This window comes from Stegostoma tigrinum, chromosome 1 (assembly GCF_030684315.1).
Source record: "Stegostoma tigrinum isolate sSteTig4 chromosome 1, sSteTig4.hap1, whole genome shotgun sequence".
Taxonomy (NCBI): Eukaryota; Metazoa; Chordata; class Chondrichthyes; order Orectolobiformes; family Stegostomatidae; genus Stegostoma; species Stegostoma tigrinum.
This window is the reverse complement of record NC_081354.1, coordinates 9,507,535-9,529,517: the sequence shown is the minus strand read 5'-3', so window position 1 is coordinate 9,529,517 and position 21,983 is coordinate 9,507,535. Positions and strand designations below refer to the sequence as shown.

Below are 21,983 nucleotides of genomic sequence, written 5' to 3'. Positions count from 1 at the left end.
GCCATATTAACTTTAAGTCCTGTCAGCTTATCCGATACCTCCTTACCAAATTGAAAACCCTCGTGGCTGAGTTTCTTCCTCTGTCACCACAGCCTGGGCTGTATCTGCTTCATAGGTAAAAACAAATGATAAATATTCATGGCTGTTTAGTTATGCCATTTGCCTCCATGTGCAAATCCCCTTTTGGTCCCTAATTGGCTCACAACTTCTTTTGCCATGGTTTTATGACTGTGCTGACAGAACGCTTTGGGGTTTCCATTTATGTTAGTTGCTAGTCTTTTTCATATAATATCGCTGTGCTTCTCTAACTTGCTGTTGTACGTCCCTTTTGAATCTTTTGTATTCAGCTTGGTTCCTCATTGTATTTATGACCTGACTACTATCATAAGCTCACTTATTTTTCCTTCTCAATTTTCAATCTTCTTTGCCATCCAGAGAACTATATATTTTCTTGTCCTACCCTTCTCATTGAGAGAATGTACCTTGTCTGGTCCTGAACCATCTCCTCTTTGAAGGTAACCCATTATTTAGCTACATTTTCTCCAACCATCCTTTGGTTCCTGTTGATCCAACTCAGTTCTTTTGTTTTGATCCATTGAAGTTGGCTGTCTGCTTGGCTGATTATTCTTACTCAGGACTTAACAATGTTGTTTTCCACTGTAATTTAAATACCTAATCAGCTTATTACTCTGTATTTTTGTATTACTTGCCTTGCTCAGAGTTTTATGCATTCTGGCATGATGCTATTGTCTGATACTATCTGAATTTTACCACTCAACACTGCTGGGATATCCCACAATAGACCTGGGGCCAGTACCATATTTAAAAGGCCTGTGCACAGCTGGTGAAGTGATGGCAGTCTGGAACCACCATTCACAGGTTGTGATATTTCCCCTAGACCTGGTACAGATCGGGATCTGGAGATTCTAATGGACAGTGTGGTACAGGAGGGGAATGTTCACTTCCCTAAAGTCCAGCAGAGGAGGCCACAGTACTCTTACTCTGGGTCATTGAGGTCTTGCCTTTTCAAAGGAGCGCCAACTGGTGAAGGAAGAATGTGAATGACCTTCTCCAATCTACCACACCCTCTGCTAACTGGCACCCACCAAGACTCATACTTCACCACTTAGACATTTGCCTGAAATGTCTTTCCTCACCCATGCCTATCTACCTAAAATCCCCATGTTGTTGTCCCTGCTTGCCATCTGTACTGCCTACTCACTCACTTCTGACACCTCACCATCTTGTCTCACTTGTGGATTGTTAAAATAGCACCATTGGATTATTTTACCTCCACACAAGACAGCACATGAGGCCTGAACCACGTTTGGAGTGAAATACAACCATTTCGAAACCTCCATCCTTTCTATTCTCTCAGGAGTCACATGACCATGGCAGCGGAGGAAGGACATTTGCACAGTTGAATTTCACTCCAGTGTGCAATACTACATCTATGTACTCAAACAACTTTAGTGTGAAAAAGCTTATATGGTGCCTCTCACAATGTGATGCCCCCCAGCGCCTCAAGGCTCATGATGTATTTATTAAAGTATAGTCACTGCTGCAACTTCATTCAACAATTTACTGAAAAGATGTGACCTGTCAAAATTAAAACTGGCTGAGTGTGCAGTAATGCAGGAAACGGGTTGTACTATATCTTGCATGCCACAAGGCTGACTTTCTTTTGTTTAATGCCATCTGCTGACATTTTTGTGTCCTGCAGGCTTATGTTTGTTTTTAAATGGAGAGTCTCAGATTGCCTCAGTCGCTTTTTATCTTTATTGCTATTTACAAAGCAAGGTTGAGGATCCATTGATTGATTAATGGGTGTCATGTGAATACTTGGTCCATAGCTATAAGCCATCTTTAAACCTTCCAATTACCTCTACCTAACCACTCTGCCTGCTTGTGTAATGGACCATTCATCCTCATTGAATGAAAGCAACTTTGCTGGATGTAACTCCAGTATTGAGACACAGAGATGGAACGGGTGCATGAACTGTGAACTTTCGACTGTTGATTCAAAGCCTTGCCCTCATTAACATGGGGAGATTTTATGTTCAGTAATCTTAAGGTTGACTGGGATAAAAGTGATCCACACCAGCAAAGCGAAGGCAGCTTTTCAGGTCACATGCAGGACGGCAGGTAGTTCTGCAATAATAATAAAATGTGAGGCTGGATGAACACAGCAGGCCAAGCAGCATCTCAGGAGATGCTGCTTGGCCTGCTGTGTTCATCCAGCCTCACATTTTATTATCTTGGAATCTCCAGCATCTGCAGTTCCCATTATCTCTAGTTCTGCAATAATGCGTCTTTCATTAACGCGGTTTGGCTGTAACGCGATTGTTTGTTTGGATAACGCAAACTTTCTGCTGTACAAGGATAACAATTTTCTACAGCGATTTCCCGAGAACGAGACTTTACACAGTGCAAGAACACAACTATCGTATTATAGGAGAACTTATAGAAAGTATGTCTTTGGGAAATCATTATACCTGCGCAACAGAAAGTTCACGCTATCCAAACAGCGTCAACTATTCAACGCGTAAATCAATTTGCGTTAACGAAACAAAGCTGAATTACCTGTATGACACCAGGCCACACAGACATATTAGAACTACGGCCCAAAAGCTTGGTCGAAGAAATATGTTTTAAGTACACCTTCATAGCAGCGAGTAAGATAGAGAGCCAGAAGGATTTTGGGGAGGGGAAATGAGACCTTTAGGGCCGTGGTAAGTGAATGAAAAGCCCCCGATAGGTGAGTGATTAACACTAATTCAGAAAGCCAGAATGAGTAGTATTGTTGGTTCTGGGTTGAAAGTAATGACAAAAATGGGCAGGAACGAGGTTGTAGAAGGATTTTGCAAAGAAAGATAGAACTTTTATCTAGTCAAAAGTCAACACAACAGTGAGACTGGCTTGATAATGGACGGGACTTGTGATATGTTTGATAGCTTAAAAAATGTACACCAAAAATAAAGATAATGAAGCATTAACACGAGAATAAAGGCAAGTAACTTCTGGAAAGCCTCCTTATTTCAGTGTCAATCTCAGTATCCTTAAGGTGTGTTGTAATAGATTACCTTGGTTGATAACGGTTTTGCTCCTGAATTTGCAGATTGTGGGTTCAGGCTTCAACTTAGTACTTAAGTGTGTCAACTTGAACTGCAGAGTTCACGATGAGCATTTCAACTGAGGCTTACTCAGTTGGTCTTGCTAACTTCAGGAAACTTTGAGGAAGAATTTTTCTTTTTTTTAATTCTTTCTATTCCATCCAACATTTCTCTGTCAATCAACGGTTTACTGTTTATGCGGTGGACTCGATGGCCTCCTTCTGTGCCATTATTTCTCAGACCAGGTGTGCCTGTCTGCTACACTCCTACACTCCAAATTAATTTTCTGAATGGCTGTTTCGAAAATTTAAATGTTCATCGGAAATGTTATGCATTCCTACTGTGAGAGCTGGTGGATTTAAATTCTATTAACCAGGGTGGTATAGTGGCTAGGACTGCTGCCTCAAACATCAGGAATCCAGGTTTGATGCCAGTCTTAGATTAGATTAGATTCCCTACAGTGAGGAAACAGGCCTTTCGGCGTAACAAGTGCACACAGTCACTCCAAAGAGCATGCACCCAGACACACCCCTATTCAATCTCTGTAACCCTCCATTTCCCATGGCTAACTCAACTAGCCCACACAGCCCTGGACATTACAGGGAAATTTAGCATAGCCCATCCACCTAACCTGCATTTCTTTAGACTGTGAGAGGAAATTGGAGCAGCAGGAGGAAATCTGATGCAAGCTCCACACACACATCGCCCAAGACTGGGGTGGCACGGTGGCTCCGTGGTTAGCACTGCAGCCTCACAGCGCCAGGGACCTGGGTTCAATTCCAGCCTTGGGTGACCGTCTGTGTGGAGTTTGCACATTTTCCCCGTGTCAGCGTGGGTTTCCTCCAGGCGCTTGGGTTTCCGCCACTGTTGAAACATGTGCAGGTTAGGTGGATCAGCCATGTTAAATTGCCCATAGCGTTCAGGAATCTTAAAGAGGGTCTTGTGGTGAATTTGTGGTGTATATCTGGATTAAAGTCCAACTTGTTGCATCAGCCCTGCCTGGAGGCATTTCAAAATGTTCAAACAAGCTGATCTCTGAATAAATGTCCATCCAACAGTGAAACATGACATATTTTGGTGCATTAACTTAATAAATAACTTTGTCCCTGGACCTCGTTACTTGGCAGGTGCTGCTGGATGTCTCATTTGACTGAACAAGTTTAAGATTGCCTCCAAAAATGCTCATTACTTGAAATCTAATGATGAGGCTTCTCTGAACTTAGTACACGCTAATAGGCAATAGCAGCAATGTGTACCATCTACAAGATGCACAGCATGTAGAAGGGCAACAGATGCATCAGATCATCATGCCCTGCAAGTACTCCTCTAAGTCACTCACTGCCCTGATTTGGAAAGATACTGCCATTCTTTCACTGTCATTGGGTCAAAATTCTGGAATTCCCTCTCTTATGGGTCTCTACCTTCATCAAATGGACTGTGGCATTTCAAAAAGACAGCGTCACCAACACCACCTTAAGGGCAACTAGGGACAGGCTGTAAATGCTGGCCCAGCCAACAACACCCACATCCCATGAGTGAATTTAAAAAAATTGTATAGTTGAAGCCGATTTGTCTGTCAGCCTCACAATGTATTCTGACTGGCTTATGATCATGACTAAAGGTTCCTTTAGTTGTTCCAATGTGTATGTCAGAAGTAGAGTTTTGTGAACCTTCTAACTTTGCCTGTATCATGACTGACTAAGGAATGATGTGGTGGCAGTGGAAGGATTTGGAGAAACAAAATTTTCAGAACAGTAATTTTGTTTCCATATTTGGGGAAGTGTTACCATTTGATTTCAGATTTTCTCAATTTCCCTTTTCAGTACTTTTCTTTTGCTCAATATATTTAAGGGTTGTAATGTAAACCTCACTGCCAATGGCTAAAAGCTTAAAATTAATTTTCTTCTATGTCATGGATGGTAAAACCAAAATGTGCTTTCAAAAAATAGAACAGGCAAACTTACTGAGCAACTGTGTTGTCCAACTGTTCAGCAGTTGAACTCTGAATCTGTTGCTAAACTTGACTTACCAAAGTGCAGGTAGCATACTGAAACCAACTCAACTTCAACTGAAATTAAATACAGCCTTTAAAAACTGCTAAGTTATGTGGTAAGTACTTATTGAACAATTCACCATAGTTGGAGTGTGGAGTCAGTTTTTATAATTAACTCAAGTGTTGATAGCCACTCGGGGTGGCTCTTGTAGTAAAGAGGTTGTGGCGCTACCTCTGGACCAGGAGGATGTTTCCAGGCCCATGTACTCCAGAGAGCAATAACCTCTCTGAATAGGTTTATTACAAAATATTATGAAGGCAACATTATCAGTGGGTGCCCATAATGAGATGGGAAGTAGGGTCCATACCAACATTATTATTAGAAACATGATATGGAGATAGAGGAGATTTGAAAGTGATTTTCAAAATCTCCAGTGGGCTGGATAGAATAGACAGAGAAGCTGTTCCCGCACATTAAATCAATGCTGTCTTGTTTTTTTTCTTGCTTTTAAGAGACGTGCAAATGAAGCAAGAGTGATGAGGAAAAAAAACCCTTTCACAAAGTGAGTAGTTTGGATTTGGAACACACAGCTTGGAAATGGGGTGGAGGCAGGTTCAATTGAGGCGTTCAAGAGGGCATTGGATGAATATCTGACTAGAAATGGTGTACAGGGCTATGGGGGAAAAGACAGGAGACTGGCATGGGGTAATGATGCTTATTTGAAGATACAGTTCAGGCATATACTATTATGCATTCTGCTGCATTAGCTATAACTTGAAACCCCTCTTCAAGGGCATTGTATGTCTACTGACAGCATATAGACTGCAACAGGTCAAAAAGGCAGCTTACTGCCACCTCCTCAAGGGTACCTAGGGATAAGCAATAAATCCAGGTCTAGCCAGCAACGCAAAAGTCCCAGCAGTGGAAGGAAACATTTTGTTGGATTTCAAACTAGTAGAAACAAAAATTATTGGTGATACTTCAGAACCAAATGCTATGGTGTTTGGAATAGTGGACTGGAGATCTGTTTGCACCTTCTTTCTCTTGCCTTTGTTATTACCCAGAAGTGCTAGAGTCAGGGAAAGCCCCAGGTGATTGGAAAATTGCTGTTGTAACCCCCTTGTTTAAGAAAGGATCAAAGCAAAAGATGGAAAATTATAGGCCAATTAGCCTAACCTCAGTAGTCGGTAAAATTCTAGATTCCATTGCAAAGGATGAGATTTCCAAATTCCTGGAAGTGCAGGGTCAGATTAGAACAAGTCAGCATGGATTTAGTAAGGGGAGGTCGAGCCTGACAAACCTGTTAGAATTCTTTGAAGAGGTAACAAGTATGTTAGACCAGGGAAACCCAATAGATATTATCTATCTAGACTTCCAAAAGGCCTTTGATACGGTGCGTGCAAGGTGAGGGCCCATGGTATTCGAGGTGAGCTACTGGCTTGGATTTAGGATTGGCTGTCTGACAGAAGGCAGAGAGTTGGGATAAAAAGCTCTTTATCAGAATGGCAACCGGTGACAAGTGGTGTCCCACAGGATTCAGTGTTGGGGCCACAGCTGTTCACCTTAATATATTAATGATCAGGATGAAGGAATTGGGGGCATTCTGGTGAAGTTTGCTGCTGATACAAAGATAGGTGGACAGGCAGGTAGTACTGAGGAGGTGGGGAAGCTGCTGAAAGATTTAGAGACAGTTTAGGAGAGTGGTCCAGGAAATGGCTGGAGAAAAGCCCATTCTGTTTGTACTGAAATTGTAGATATTTTGTAATCACCCTGTTGTACAGCTGTGGATCAGGTGAGATTTGAACCTGGGCCTCCTGGCTCAGAAGTAGGGCCACTGCCACCAGTCCTTGCACCTAAATTACATGTTCAAAATTGGGAAAATAAAAACAATGTTTGTAACTCTGATTGATGGAACAGTCTGAGTGAAGAAGATTCGCTAAATGTTGTTTTTGTACCTTGGTCCAGGTTGACATTACCCCAGTCGGTCTGACACAGTCGGTCCCCGGCCTCAGCAGACACGCTGCGCTGATGGGGGACACAGGGTCGCGGCGATCCACGCTGGTCTCCAGGCTCCCGATATTCCGGCGCAGCACCTCAAAGCGGCGCGACTCCCTGCCGTCGTCGCCGTCCTCCGCGACTAACGGGGTGCACACCTCGTCGCCGTCCAGCACCAACTCGAGCTCGAGCAGCATGGGGAAGCGCAGGAACATCTTCCGCACCGCCTCCATCGGCTTCCCCGGCAGGAAAGCCGCGGGCGAGCCTCGCGCTTCGACTCTGTGTAACGGTCAGGGCAACACCCCCGGGGAGGAAGGCGCGAGGGCGAAGGGCCGCCACACGTTCGGCTTGAGCGTCGTCCCACGCGGCAAGAAGATCACGCGGTCGGCCACAGAGGACTTCGAGAAGGGGAAGGAGCTCAACAAGAGCGTCTTCATGAATTGCCTCAGCTCGGGGAGGTCCAGCGTGGACGAAGGTGACGATTCCGGCTTTCCCGATGACCGCCCGGCCAAGCAGCACGGCAGGAAGCTGCTCCCCAGGTCCTTCTCCACGCACCACAAGCTGTCCAAACCCAGCGCCGCGCGCAGCCCGCCGGCCGAGCAGCCGGCCCACGTGATGCCGCAGGCCAACGAGCTCGAGCCCAGGGGACCCGCGCACGAGGAATGCACCAAGTACCTGCAGGTGGACAACGCCGAGGGCTCCCTGCATTCACCGCTCCTGTCCAGCGACAACACCACCATCCTCACCCCTTCCGAGTTCGTGCCCGTCTCCGCAGACTCAGTCTCCGAGGCGGACAAGGAGCTGCTGGCCTGCCGCCCTGCCCCGAGTCTGACTGAACTTGACCCATCCCACTCTGCTACCCCGCAGAGCTCACTCGGGCTTGCTGCTGCTCCTGCTCCTCACCTCTGCCCCTCAGGGGACAGCCTTCACCTCAGGGAGACGGCGCTGCTCTCTGATGTGGAACTCTCGACCCATCGCGCTGAAGAGTTTCCGCACGGATTCGACTGCCCGGGACTGAAGGGGAGCTGTGAAAGCGATGGTAGGCCGATCCAACCACCCGGAGCTGTCACTCAGAGCGGCCCTTATGTCAAACACCAGCCGTCCTTCACACAAAACGGCCTGGAAGCGACAACACTCTCCACTGAGAAGGTGCATAAGTTAGCCATCACCAACTCCACCTCCATGATTAAACCTCATGAACACTGCCAGGGAACATCTCATTCCACAGGTATGGGCATCGAGATTGTGGTCTCTCAACACCTCGCTTTTAAAGTTCTTATGTTTGTCTTAAAGTTTGTTTGTAGTCAACAACTCTATTGTAACCTCCTAGATAATAAAATGTGAGGCTGGATGAACACAGCAGGCCCAGCAGCATCTCAGGAGCACGAGATGCTGCTGGGCCTGCTGTGTTCATCCAGCCTCACATTTTATTATCTTGAATTCTCCAGCATCTGCAGTTCCCATTATCACTATTGTAACCTCCTCCCTACCACATTCCAAGATCCCTGCTCTCATCCAATTTTGCTGCTTCTTTGACTTCCTGCCCTCAATCATTGATAGCTCTTGCTCTCATCTGTTTAGGTTACATACGTGGGAATTTTCTCCCTGATCTCTCATTGCCTCTCCCTTCCCTTCAAAAAGCTCTGTGAAATTCTATCCTTGATCAAGATTTGTCCAAAGATAATATTGTGTGTTTTCATGTCAAATTTTGTTTGATTACAATAATATGAAAGCCCTGGAACATTTTACCACTTTGAAGACTATAAATGCAAGTCATTGAACTGTATCTTCCTTGTGGACTAACAGGTGTAGCATTGAAATTGGTCAAATTCAAGTTTTATTATTTGTTTAATACAGACTAACACAGATTACAGTACTGAGTAATTCAGATTTAATATGAATATATGGTTACAATATGCCCCAGTATTATTGCCAAACTATTAAGCCAGAGACCCAGGTAATGTTCTGGGACCTGGGTTGGGTTGAAATCCTGTCATGGTAGATGATGGAATTTGAATTCCAAACAAAAGTCTGGAATTAAGAGTCTAATGATGACCATGACATCATTGTCAATGGTTGTGAACACCTATCTGGCTTGCTAATGGTCCCTTTTAGGGAAGGAAAAACTCTATCCTTACCTAGCCTGGTCTCCATGTGACTCCAGAATCAAGGCAATGTATACTTTCGGCACTTAGGTATGGTAATGAATGCTGGGCTGGCCTGTGCTGGTGATAGTGGGATGCAGGTAGGAGTTTGTAGAGATTGTTTGAAGGGTGGGGTGTTTGGTGAGAAGGGAGATGGACAGGTTGTGTCAGGTCAAGGAGGCGGGGTTGAGAGGGAGGATTGGACATAGGATGAGGCTGTGGCTGGGGAGATTTTGAAACTGGTGAACTCTATGTTGAGGAATTGGGCTGTAAGCTCCCAAGGTAAAATATAAGGTGTTGTTCCTCCAGTTTACATGTTGCCTTATTGTGACAGTGGAGGAGGTCCAGGATAGGGAGTGGCAGTGGGAGTTGAAATGGCTGGAAACCGAAGGTGGTAGTGCTTGCAGTGTACAGAGCGCAGAAGCTCTGTGAATTGGTCACCGAGTCTGTGCTTGGTCTCTCCAATATAGAGAAGATCATGTCGAGAGCAACGGATGTAATAGACCAGGTTAGAAGATGTACAGGTGAATTGCTGTCAGATTTGGAATGATTGTTTGGAGGTGAGCGGGGAGGTGTGGTTACAGGGAGAGATGCTGGATGTGGGGCAGATGAGGGAATTGTGGAGTGAGCTTTACAGAAAGCTGATAGTTGTTGGAGAGGAAATACCTTTTTGATGGTGGGGTCTGATTGCAGGTGGTGAAAATGGGGGATGATGATATATTAGGTTTGGAGATTGGTTCGGTAGTATGTGAAAACTGGGGGCTTGATCCTTACTGTTGGAGGGAGAGAGTTTGAGGGCAGAAGTGTGGGAGGTGCAGGAGATGCGGTTGAGGGCATTGAGTCATGGGAGAGGAGAAATTACTGTCCTTGAAGTCAGACAACATCTGGGATGTCCAAGAGTGGAACACTTCATCCCAGGAGTAGGTGAGGTGGAGGAATTGGGAGAATGGGATCGCATTTTTGCAAGAGGGTGGGTGAGAGGAGGTGTAGTTGAGTTAGCTGTGGTCGTCAGTGGGCTTGAAATGGATGTTGGTGCTAAGTTGGTTCTTGGAGATGGAGGCGGAGAGGTCCAGGAAGGAGAGGAACATGTTGGAGTTGGTCCAGCTGAATGAGGGGCTTGGACAAAAGGTGTTGTTGAAATGGATGAACTGTTCGAGAACCTCATGGGAGCACGAGGCAGCACCGATACAGTCATCAATGTAGCGGAGGAAGAGGGGAGGAATGTAGAGGGGAGAGTGTAACTGCGTAAGAGAGACTATACCATTGTATCCTATGAAGAGGCAGGCATAGCTGTAACCTGTGTGGCTGTCCATAGCTCCCCGTTTAGTTTGTAGGAAGTGGGAGGAGTTAAAAGAAAAGTTGTTGACGGTGAGGACAAGTTCTGCCAAGCAAATGAGAGCGTTGGTGGAAGGGGATATTTGTGCCTTTGATTTGGAAGGACGCACAATTTTAAAAGAGACTACTTGCTTAGAAAGGAGAACCGACTAGTAGTGATCAATCTGTCAACACCCCCCTAAAGCATAGATTAAGCAAACACAAGGGCTGCTAATAAACTTTGCAGCTACTAGACTATTATGTTCTCCGAGTTAATGGTTGAATAACTTTGACATTGATGAGTTAGAAGAACCAACCGAGTAGGAAAGATTTCATAACAGTAAATCTGCTGCAATTATACATCCAATTACATTCAGCATAACTGTTCACCTAACTCCAGTCAACAAAACGCTAAGATCACAGCTTTAGAGGGCTGACAGTTTTTTGTAAATAATGTATAAATATCACCATTTCATTTGTTTGATCTATTTTACCACTTTGGGAGCTTTATTAAACTGTTTATTAAAAATTTAAAAGATTCCCTGGAATAGTACCTGTGATATGGGGCTTCATTGCTTGGAGAGACTGTTGAAGCTGAGATTTTAGACTGGAGAACTTGAACCAAAGATTTTAATACATGTATTTAAAATTATGAAAGATTTTGTTTGAATAGATGGGAGAAACCACTCCATTGGCAGAAGTGTCAATGACCAGATCCAGAGGTGGTATTAAGAATTTTTAAAGCACGAATTGTAATTTAGAATGCATTATCTGAAAACATGGGAAATGTTATGGTGACGTAAAAAAGGGATTTTGTTAATTACTTCATTGAATTTTGTGCTGTGTAACTCTGAGGGATCAAAGAAGTAACAGTAATTGAAAACTCTTTTCAAGGAGCTAGCCTAAATGGAATTGGTGAATGGCCTCGTTCTGTAGAGCTGGACGAACACAGCGGGCCAAGCAGCATCATAGGAGCAGGAAAGCTGATGTTTCGGGCCTAGATATTTCTGAAGAAGGGTCTAGGCCTCAAACGTCACCTTTCCTGCTCCTATGATGCTGCTTGGCTTGCTGTGATCATCCAGCTCGACACCTTGTTATCTCAGATTCTCCAGCACCTGCAGTTCCGACTATCTCTGGCCTCCTTCTGTGCTGTGTCATTCTGTGACTCTAGAGCTTGGACATCTTAGAACAATTTACTGGAAAAGAATGTATAATTTAACACCCCCCCCCCCCCTTACAGTCAATTGTGATGTTACAGCCCCTGCAATGTTGTTTAACACAAAGTATTTTGAAAATTTTAAGAGAGGAGAAAGAAGAGAGAAGGGGTGAAAATATACCTTACTTGTATCACAGCGCTGCTGTGTAATTCCTTTGGCTAAGTTCAATTTATGGGCAGAGGTCAGAAATTCTATTCATTGCTGCCTTAATTTACAATGACACATGGCCAATGACAAATTAAGAATCTGCATTCATCTGGAAACAATTTCTTATTTTGTTTTTACTCCCGGTTTCCTATTTAACTAACTTTGAGATATTGTACATATGATAGACACGGTATTGTGATGAGGGTGGAGGAGGTGATTTGATGCAGAGAAGAGGAGATTTTGACCAATCTTTTATAGATCCGTGTTCCTGAAGTAGGATCCAAATGTCAGAATGACAATTGTGTAAAAACACCATACTTTGTAATTAATTGACCGTTTTCAATGTAGTAATAGATTTGGGATATTGTCAGTTCTTGAACTTTAATTCCTATATCTTATGCCTTCTCCTCTTCACCGTGTCAATAACAGTAAGGATACGGCAACCTTCACCTCTTGGTCAATTCTTTTTCACACCAGCATACATATGATTGTAAATGGATGGTGCTGAAGGAATATTGCTATTAAGCAATTAATTGGAATTCCTGTCAGACGCTGCAGGATACAGAGAGAGAGAGAGAGAGAGCGAGCGTGCAAATTTCATGTAGTCATTTTCTGATTGAGAGCTAATCATTCATGGGAACTAGTTGCTTCGCTGAGATTTCAAATTTAGAAGTAATTCATTTCTGCTCTGGAAGATAAGGAGCCACAGTCCATTTGTGACGGTGGAAATTAAACCCAGATTCAGGGAGAAAAAGGTGTGCACTGTGAAGACAGCTGAGGTTAGAATTAAAAAAAACAGCTTCATGTGATTCAAGATAATAAAATGTGAGGCTGGATGAACACAGCAGGCCCAGCAGCATCTCAGGTTCACAAAAGCTGACGTTTCGGGCCCAGACCCTTCATCAGAGAGGGGGATGGGGTGAGGGCTCTGGAATAAATAGGGAGAGAGGGGGAGGCGGACTGAAGATGGAGAGAAAAGAAGATAGGTGGAGAGGAGAGTATAGGTGGGGAGGTAGGGAGGGGATAGGTTAGTCCAGGGAAGACGGACAGGTCAAGGAGGTGAGATGAGGTTAGTAGGTAGGAGATGGAGGTGCGGTTTGGGGTGGGAGGAAGGGATGGGTGAGGGGAAGAACAGGTTAGGGAAGCAGAGGCAGGTTGGACTGGTTTTGGGATGCAGTGGGTGGAGGGGAAGAGCTGGGCTGGTTGTGTGGTGCAGTGGGGGAAGGGGAGATTTTGAAGCTGGTGAAGTCCACATTGATACCATTGGGCTGCAGGGTTCCCAAGCGGAATATGAGTTGCTGTTGCTGCAACCTTCGGGTGGCATCATTGTGGCACTGCAGGAGGCCCAGGATGGACATGTCATCTAAAGAATGGGAGGGGGAGTGGAAATGGTTTGCGACTGGGAGGTGCAGTTGTTTATTGCGAACCGAGCGGAGGTGTTCTGCGAAGCGGTCCCCAAGCCTCCGCTTGGTTTCCCCAGTGTAGAGGAAGCCACACCGGGTACAATGGATGCAGTATACCACATTGGCAGATGTGCAGGTGAACCTCTGCCTAATATGGAAAGTCATCTTGGGGCCTGGGATAGGGGTAAGGGAGGAGGTGTGGGGGCAAGTGTAGCACTTCCTGCGGTTGCAGGGGAAGGTGCCGGGTGTGGTGGGATTGGAGGGCAGTGTGGAGCGAACAAGGGAGTCACGGAGAGAGTGGTCTCTCTGGAAAGCAGACAAGGGTGGGTATGGAAAAATGTCTTAGGTGGTGGGGTTGGATTGTAGATGGCGGAAGTGTCGGAGGATGATGCGTTGGTGTGTGAGAATGACAGGGATCCTCTTTGGGCAGTTGTAGCGGGGGTGGGGTGTGAGGGATGTGTTGCGGGAAATGCGGGAGACGCGGTCAAGGGTGTTCTCGACCACTGGGGGGAAAGTTGCAGTCCTTGAAGAACTTGGAAATCTGGGCTGTGTGGGAGTGGAATGCCTCATCGTGGGAGCAGATGCGGCGGAGGAATTGGGAATAGGGGATGGAATTTTAGCAGGTGGGTGGGTGGGAGGAGGTGTATTCTCGGTAGCTGTGGGAGTTGGTGGGCTTGAAATGGACATCATGTGATTCAGTCAGTTCTCCATGCATGTGCTTTTAGTAGCTTATAATCCATTTTAGATTTTCTGATCCATAGATGCCACTACTCAAAAAGATTAAATATACAAATTGAACTATGTAGTGAATATTTCTTATTTATCGTTTTATTTATATGTACAATATGGATTTATCTGTTACTGTAAATATTCAAAATATTTGAAGATAAATTTATTGAAAGAAGCCATTTGACAGAGTAATGAGGGCAGAATACCATGTTAAAGTCACCTTCCACTTTAAAGTGAGTGACACCCAACAGATCCTTGTCTTGCTTTCTCTTTGAACAGATTTAAGCTATGCCTGAGTGAATGGGTTTTGAATAAATTAAGCTCACTCCTCCCCATGGTGAATTTTAACATTGAGCAAAAGGAAGCAACACTGCCAACTTACAGTGGACACAGTTGAAAGAGATTCTGGGGTTGAGCTTGCTTGACAGTGTAAACCAAGTGATTGAGTTTGCAGCCTTGCATTGAAGTCATTTGTAAATAAACATAGGGAGAGACTTGAAACAGTTTTATTTTAAACGAGACTTATAGCTTTAAAGATAGTCTATCTCTTCACCATATGTCCTTATAGATTTCAAGATCGGTAAATGGCAAATTTCCTTCCCTGAAATGTATTAGTAAATTAGTGTAGATTTAGTGTAGCTTTGGCAGTACAGATTTGATGGGCCAAAGGACCTCTTCTGCACGATATTCTTTGAAACAGATGGAATTTTACAACAATGATAGTTTTGTAGTCATCATTACTGAAACTAATTTGCCTTCAGATTGGATTAATTTCTTAAATGTGCCATAGTCGGATTTATGTGCTTGTCCCCATAACATTTGCTTGGGCACCTGGATTTCTAATCCCATGACATTCCAGCTAGGCCAACATCTTCTCTATTATGATTTCTTTTTTATTTTAATGATTCCCTGATATCCTGTCTTCAGCATGCATATTGCTTTCAGTGTCACTCTGTGGTCTTCTGCACTGTTGCAATAATGATTGAATATTGAAATGGCACATTGTTGATTAATATAAAGAGTAAATGTAATGTTTCTTTGTTCCTTTCTTTCTTTCTATCAATCAATCTATCTATATATGACTGACAGTAGTTTAAACCGGAGGGTCACCAGACCTGAGGCAAGACAAAAGGTTGAGAAGAAGATTCCTTCTCGGTAAAAGAACTGCGGATGCTATAAATCAGGAATAAAAACAGAAGTTGATGGAAAAGCTCAGCAGGTCTGGCGGCATCTGTGAAGAAAAAAAATCAGAGTTAACGTTTTGGGTACTGGGGTGTTCTGAGGAAGGGTCACCAGACCTGAAACATTAACTCTGATTTTCTTCACAGATGCTGCCAGCTGAATTTTTCCAACAACTTCTGTTTTTATCCCTTCTTGGTTACCTGAACTGGTCCTGGCATTGAACCCTCACTGTTGGCATAATTTTACATCACAAATCAGCTGTCCAGCTAACTGACCTCCACTGATTAAAATGCCCCTAGAAGAAAAAATATTTCTGTGAAATTCAATCTCGGCTCAAGAAGTCACTAGTGCTGGCTCCAGTTGTTTTGACGCTAGTGCAGATAACATCCAGGATCTTTTTGTGTTGAAGTAAAAAGAATAAAACTCCTAAAACAAAACAGTGAGTTAAATGAAATATAACATTTTAGGAGGTGAAATGGGATATGCAAGGTACTCCCAGAGATTGTAAGATGGAAAGTAGGCCAAAGCCTAGGAGGAAGCAGCAAGTTTGAAGTAAAAGAATGATTTAAAGCAGGAGTCTTAATATTAAGATAATGAAACTGCAGAAATGATGAAGAGTATATAAAGCCATTTGAGATATGGCAAAAAAAGTTAGATCAGTGTGAAGATGTGCATTTCTATTCTAGATACATGCATTATATATTTCTGAAATAGACTGAGAGGGTAGGGAGAGTTCATGCTTTTCTTTCAGCATATCAGATGACAATGTTTGAAAACATTCTGTTGCTTTCGCAATGAAGATAGTAGACAGGAAGCTAGCTGTCTACAGTGTGTTCTGATCAAGCTGCTTGGACACATCTGTTAGCAGTTCAGTAATATTTGCTTTCTTAGTCCATTAGGTGGAATTGATTTTCAGGGATCCCAAATACTGATATTCTAGGTATAGTGATTGGAATTAGGGCCAGGTGGATTCATTGATTATGAGGTGCTGGATTTGGGTTGGTAACCTGGGCCAATCAGGGTCCCTTGGCTGACAGATATTAGCAGAAGATTCATAAGGGACTGGCTTTGAGCTGGCTGGTCAGAGCCCATGTACTCTGCACATGTAAATAAAGGGTGATGTGGTTACGAGATACCAGCCTCTTGTGCAGTTATTTCATGAGAGCATGTCAATATAAAAACAGGTGGTGGTGTTGGGTATATTGATAAAAGACCCCAGGACTTGATAGGATCTATCCCAGAATGCTGAGGGATGCAGGTGAGGATATTCTTGGGACGTTCCATGAAATCTTTTTATTTTCTTTAGTCCTAAGGGAGGTCACAGTAGACATTAGAGTAGGTAACATTGTTTAAGAAGGGCAACAGGTATAATCGAGGAAAGTACAGGCTAGTGATCCTTAGATCAGTGTAGGGACATTGAATCATTCAATCCATACAGAGAGGAAGCAGGCCCTTCATCTCATTGAGTCCACACTGACCCTACGAAGGGAACCCCACCCAGTCCCACCCCATCCCTGTAACACTGCATTTCCAATGGCTAATCCACCTAACCTGCTCACCTTTTGGACTGTGGGAGGAAACCAGAGCAGCCGGAGGAAACTGACATGAGGATTTATGCAAACTCTGCACAGACGGTCGCCCGAGGGTGGAATTGAACCCAGATCCCTGGCAATTGAGATAACAGTGCTAACCACTGGCCCACTGTGCTGCCCCCAACAGGGCCGTCCCAATCCTGGAGAAAAGTCTTAGGGGTAGGATTTATTCACATTTGGAAAAATATGGACTTATTAACATTAGGGAGCATGGCTTTGTGCCGGGAATGTGTCTCATGGACTTGATTGAGTTTTTGAGGAAGTGACAAAAATGAATGATGGAGGGCTGGCCAGTAGATATTGTCTATATGAGCTTAAGCAAGACCTTTGACAAGATCCCTCATGGCAGGCTGATACAAAAGTTGAAGTCACATGGTATCAGGAGTGAGCCGGTAAGATAGATACAGGACTTGTTTAGCGCAGTAGAAGATAGTAGTGGTAGAAGGGTGTTTTTCTGACTTGAGATCAGTGACCAGTGGTTTTCCACAGGGATTACAGCTGAGACCCCCGTCGTTTGTAATAAACTTAAATGATTGGAGGAGAATGTAGGTAGCCTGATCAGGTAGTTTGTGAAGGACATAAGGATTGGGGAGCCGTGTTTAGTGAGCAGCATTTAAAGTTTTTGAGGAGATTTATAGCTCAGAATGTGGATGAGGTTGTAGACTTGCTCACCAAGCCGGTGTGTTTGATTTCAGATGTTTTGTTAACCTGCTCGGTAACATTGTCACTGCGCCTCCAGTGAAGCTTTGGTGTTCCGTCCCACTTGTTATTTATATGCCTCAGTGTGCTGGGGTGTTGACATCACTTCTGGTTCTGTTTTTCACACACTAGTCACCTTAACATATATCAGAGACAATGCACAAGATTACTCAGACCCCTTGTTATCAGGGTAGCCCAGAAGCCATCAACCACCCTGCGTCAGCTACTGACTATCTTAAAGGATCCCATACCCACAACCAATAAAACTAACATGATATAAAAAGTACCACGTAAGGAAAGTGAGAAACATTGCATTGGTCAAACTGGAAGAAAACTGACAACAGGGATACATGAACACCAGCTCACCATCAACAGACAAGTCCAATTCCACTTGTCTCAATACACACGGACAAAGAAGGACACAAATTCGACTGGCATCACACATCCACAATAGCACAATCCAAACAAACATGCCAGGAAATTCCTGGAGGCCTGGCATTCTAACCGGAACTCCCGTCAACAAACACATTGAACTGGACCTGATATACAAACCACTGAAACACAGAACCAGAAGTGATGCCAACCATCCTAGCAAACCGAGGCATATGAATAACAAACGGAACATCAATGCTTCACCAGAGGTGCACTGACGGTGTTACCTAGCAGGGTGACGAAATATCTGCAATCAAACATAATGGCTTAGCAAGCAAGTCTACAACCTCAGTGAGGAGCGTTTCCAGAGGATACAGCACGATACAGATAGGATGGCGACTTGGGCAGAGAAATGGCAGATAGAGTTTATCAAGATTAATGCAAGATTTATGCATTTTGGAAGATCTAATGTAGGAGGGAAGTATTCAGTAAATGACAGAACTGTGAGTAGCACAACATACAGAGGGATCTAGGCATACATGTCCACAGTTCTCTGAAAATGGCAACTCAAGTGGTCAGGTGGTCATATGACAAGCTTGTCTTCTTCGGTCGGGGCGTAGAGTATAAAAATTGTCAAGTCATGTTGCATCAGAGAATTTTAATGAAGCCACATTTGGAATATTGCATTCAGTTCTGGTCACCACTCTGCCAGAAGGTTATGGAGGCTTTGGAGAAGGTACAGAAGCGATTTACTAGGATGTTGGTTTGGAGGGGATTATCTATGAGGAGATACTGAACAATCTTGGTTTGTTTTCACTTGAATGTCGGAGGATGAGAGGCGATCAAATAGAAGTTTACAAAATTATGTGAGGCATGGATAGAATCAGATAGTCAAAGTCTTTTTCCCAGGCTAGAAATTTCAATTAATGGGGGACATGGGTTTAAGGTAAAAGAGGGGAAGTTTAAAGGAGATGTGAGAGGTAAGGTTTTTTTTACACTGAGACTGATAAGTACCTGGAATGAGCTAGCAGAGGTGGTGGTGGAGGCAGATAAAATGGCAACATTTAAGAGGCATGTTGACAGATATATGACTAGGCAGGGAATAGAAGTATCCAGGCCATGTGAAGGCAAAAGACATAGTTTAGAAAGGCACCGTGTTGGTACAGTCTTGGTCGGTCAAAGGACCTGTTCCTGTGCTGTACTGATCTTTGATCCTTGTTCTTTGAAAGGCTGACTCAGTGAGATAGCAGGCTTCAGCAAGATGCAGTGCTATTTGTATTATTTCTTGAAGAAAGAGCTGGAATTATGTGGTGCTTTCTCACACATGATGGATGTCCCAAAGTGCTGTGCAGGCAATGAAATATGCTCACTGTTATAATGTAGGTCATATAGCAGACAATTCGTGGGAGCAGGAGTGCATCATTCAGCTCCTTGAACCACCGTTCTAGATGGTGACTAATTATCCATGCTAATGTTATCATGCCCCTTTATTGTTAATATATTGGCCCTGGCAAGAAATTCAACTCACTGCTTGACAGATACATAAAAATTGCAGTGAGTTGCGCCAGAAGTAGAGGGGGTCCTTGCTGGCTTTCTCACATGATTCTATCACAAAACATGCTATAACCCATGTCGTTCAGGTGCCTACAAGATTCCGCCATTCTTGATTTATGTTGGTGCTGATTGTCCAGATTTCATTTCCAGAATTACTTATTGTTTGCACTGTACATTTTTGATACTTAAATCTTTGGGATATGAGTGATTGATGTTTAGATCTAATAATGAAAAGAAAACCCAAACAAACAGCATCCCAAGATCCATGAATCCCATTTGCAAGGTAGAAATCCTGCAGGACAATGCCTCGTATGCTCTGAACTTTTTTGTTAGCACTTTGCTTTCTTCTTAAATTCATCTTTCAACAGGCTGTGGATTACAAGGCAGTAAACCAATTATTAAAGCTAAGCTTGAAAGGTTTTTTTGAACCCCAGCTTGAACTCTGAGATTCAGTCACTGTCTTGAACTCATTCTGTCTACCTGTTCTCACAAATAAAAGTGCGGAGTTGCAATTAACAGCTAAATGTAATCCAAGTGAACTTCTCAGGATTTCATTTTCTGTGAAACTAAATTATGGTGAAAGCGTTGTTTTCACTCACAGTGAAATAAGGACCACTTCTGTCTTTTATTGTGTTGTATAGCGAAGGTTCACTAGGATGGAGGGATTTTCTTATGAACAAAGGTTAACTAGGTTGGGACTCTACTCGTTGGAGTTGAGAAGACTGAGAGGCAAACTCATTGAAAGGTACAGGATTCTCACAAAGCTTGAGATGGTAAACATTGAGAGGATGTTGCCTTTCGTGAGAAAGTCTAGGACCAGAGGTCATTGCCTCAGAATGAAAGAGCACCAATTTGCGACAGATATGAGGAGGAATTTCTTTCTGCAGGTTGAGAATTTTTGAAATTCCTTGTCACAAGAGCAGATGTCCTTGTGTATATTTAAGGAAGAGATTGATGGATCCTGATCACTGTTGGAATCAAGTGTTATAGGGAAAGGGCAGGAAAGTGGACATGAGGAACGATGGATCAACCATGATCCTTTGTAATGGTACAGCAGGAAAGAGAGGCTGAATGGCCTATTGGTGTTCCTGTTTCTTATGGTGTCATGGTGGATAGAAGCCAATTCATAGGATTTTATAATCGTGCAGCATGGGGGAGGGCCATTCAGCCCACCATGTCTGTGCTGGCTATTATTGCTTCACCGTTTACTCTTTGCCCAGCAATAGTTAATCCAGTGTCCACTTGGAAGCTACTGTTCACTCTGCATCCAGCACCTTTATCAGGCAGTGAGTTCCCAAATCTCAATCACTCCTCACTCCCTGTTTAACCCACCTGTTGCTTCTGGTTATTTCACCAATCAGTGAGGAAGCTGGTAAAGTAATGGTTATCTCACTTAGCTAGTGATCCAGCTGAGATGATCCTTGCTGATCAGAATGCTGCTTCTCAATCTTCCTCCTTCAGGTACTTTGCAGGACGTACAGAATGACTGGTTCACACTAATAAAGGTATCTGATGTATTAATTAAAAATGACAGCTTACAGGAATTGATGAGGTGAAATAAATTGGCTATCTTCAGACTTGAGGTACTTTTTACTAGAGGGCAAAAGAAGCTCCTTTCCTTCTGGAGGGGTCCAATGGCTTAGTATTCAAACACTTGCACCTACAAGTTATTCAGTCTGCTGGGGGGAGCCAATTATTTCGTTGTTGCTGGCTGAAGCTCTCTTAGTACATAGCTCCCTGGCTCCAGCCCATCAACAAAGAGGGTTTTCCCATTGGTTGCAATAATGGTCTCAGGTTATCCTTCACTAATCCTTGATTTTTAAAACTGTTCTTTTCCCATTTGAATCTCCAATCAAAAATGCAAAAATAAAAAAGGTATCACCTTTACAGCTGATAATGCCCTTCTTGGGTTTGACATGATGAAAAAAGCCCATCAAATCCACCAGAAAAAGCACTCAAATTGGCTCATATACAACTCAGTAACACTTAATTTTCAAAGTTAAAGAACAGTTGCTTTCCTGCTGGAACTTTTTCTATTAATCCACTGACCCACATAACATTAGGGATTTGGGCTTGAATCCTGCCATGGCAGATGGTAGAATTTTAATTCAGTAAAAAATCTGGAGTTAAGAGTCTAATGGTGACCATGAAATGCTTGCAGTAAAAACCTGTCTGGTTCACTGGTGTCCTTTAGGGAAGAAAATTTGCTGCCCTTACTCGGTCTAGTCCACAGGGGACTCCATGCCCACAGCAGTGTGGTTGACTGTAAATTGCCCTAAATGCTGGCCTGGTCAGTGGTGTCCATACCCTAGAATGAATAAAAATAAAAGGTTACCTTCTGAATGATATGTGAGTGAGAGAGTGCCCCAGGATGTTATCACCATCTCTCCTTAAATTTGAAAATAACAAAATGTGCTGTTGACATTTGAGCCAACTGAAAGAAAGTGTTAGGGGACAGTGGGGTATGGTGAGTAAGTATGGGATGGAGGGTTGCTGTAAGCCCCAAACATCCCTGGGGCAGTGGCATC

General features: G+C 43.6%; 1 protein-coding gene across 2 annotated transcripts in view; it reads left to right on the top strand.

Annotated features, from left to right (window-relative positions):
* ccser1 (coiled-coil serine-rich protein 1) overlaps positions 1 to 21,983 on the top strand; it is a 1,213,403-nt gene that overhangs the window by 192,623 nt on the left and 998,797 nt on the right. Inside the window, exons 2-3 of one of the 2 annotated variants that reach the window (XM_059650255.1) lie at positions 5,620 to 5,669; positions 7,073 to 8,330. In XM_059650255.1, the coding sequence (XP_059506238.1) occupies positions 7,136 to 8,330 (1,195 nt within the window). In that variant the 5' untranslated portion in view covers positions 5,620 to 5,669; positions 7,073 to 7,135. The remainder of the gene's footprint in view (positions 1 to 5,619; positions 5,670 to 7,072; positions 8,331 to 21,983) is intronic. The other variant, XM_048537406.2, reaches the window with a different exon arrangement.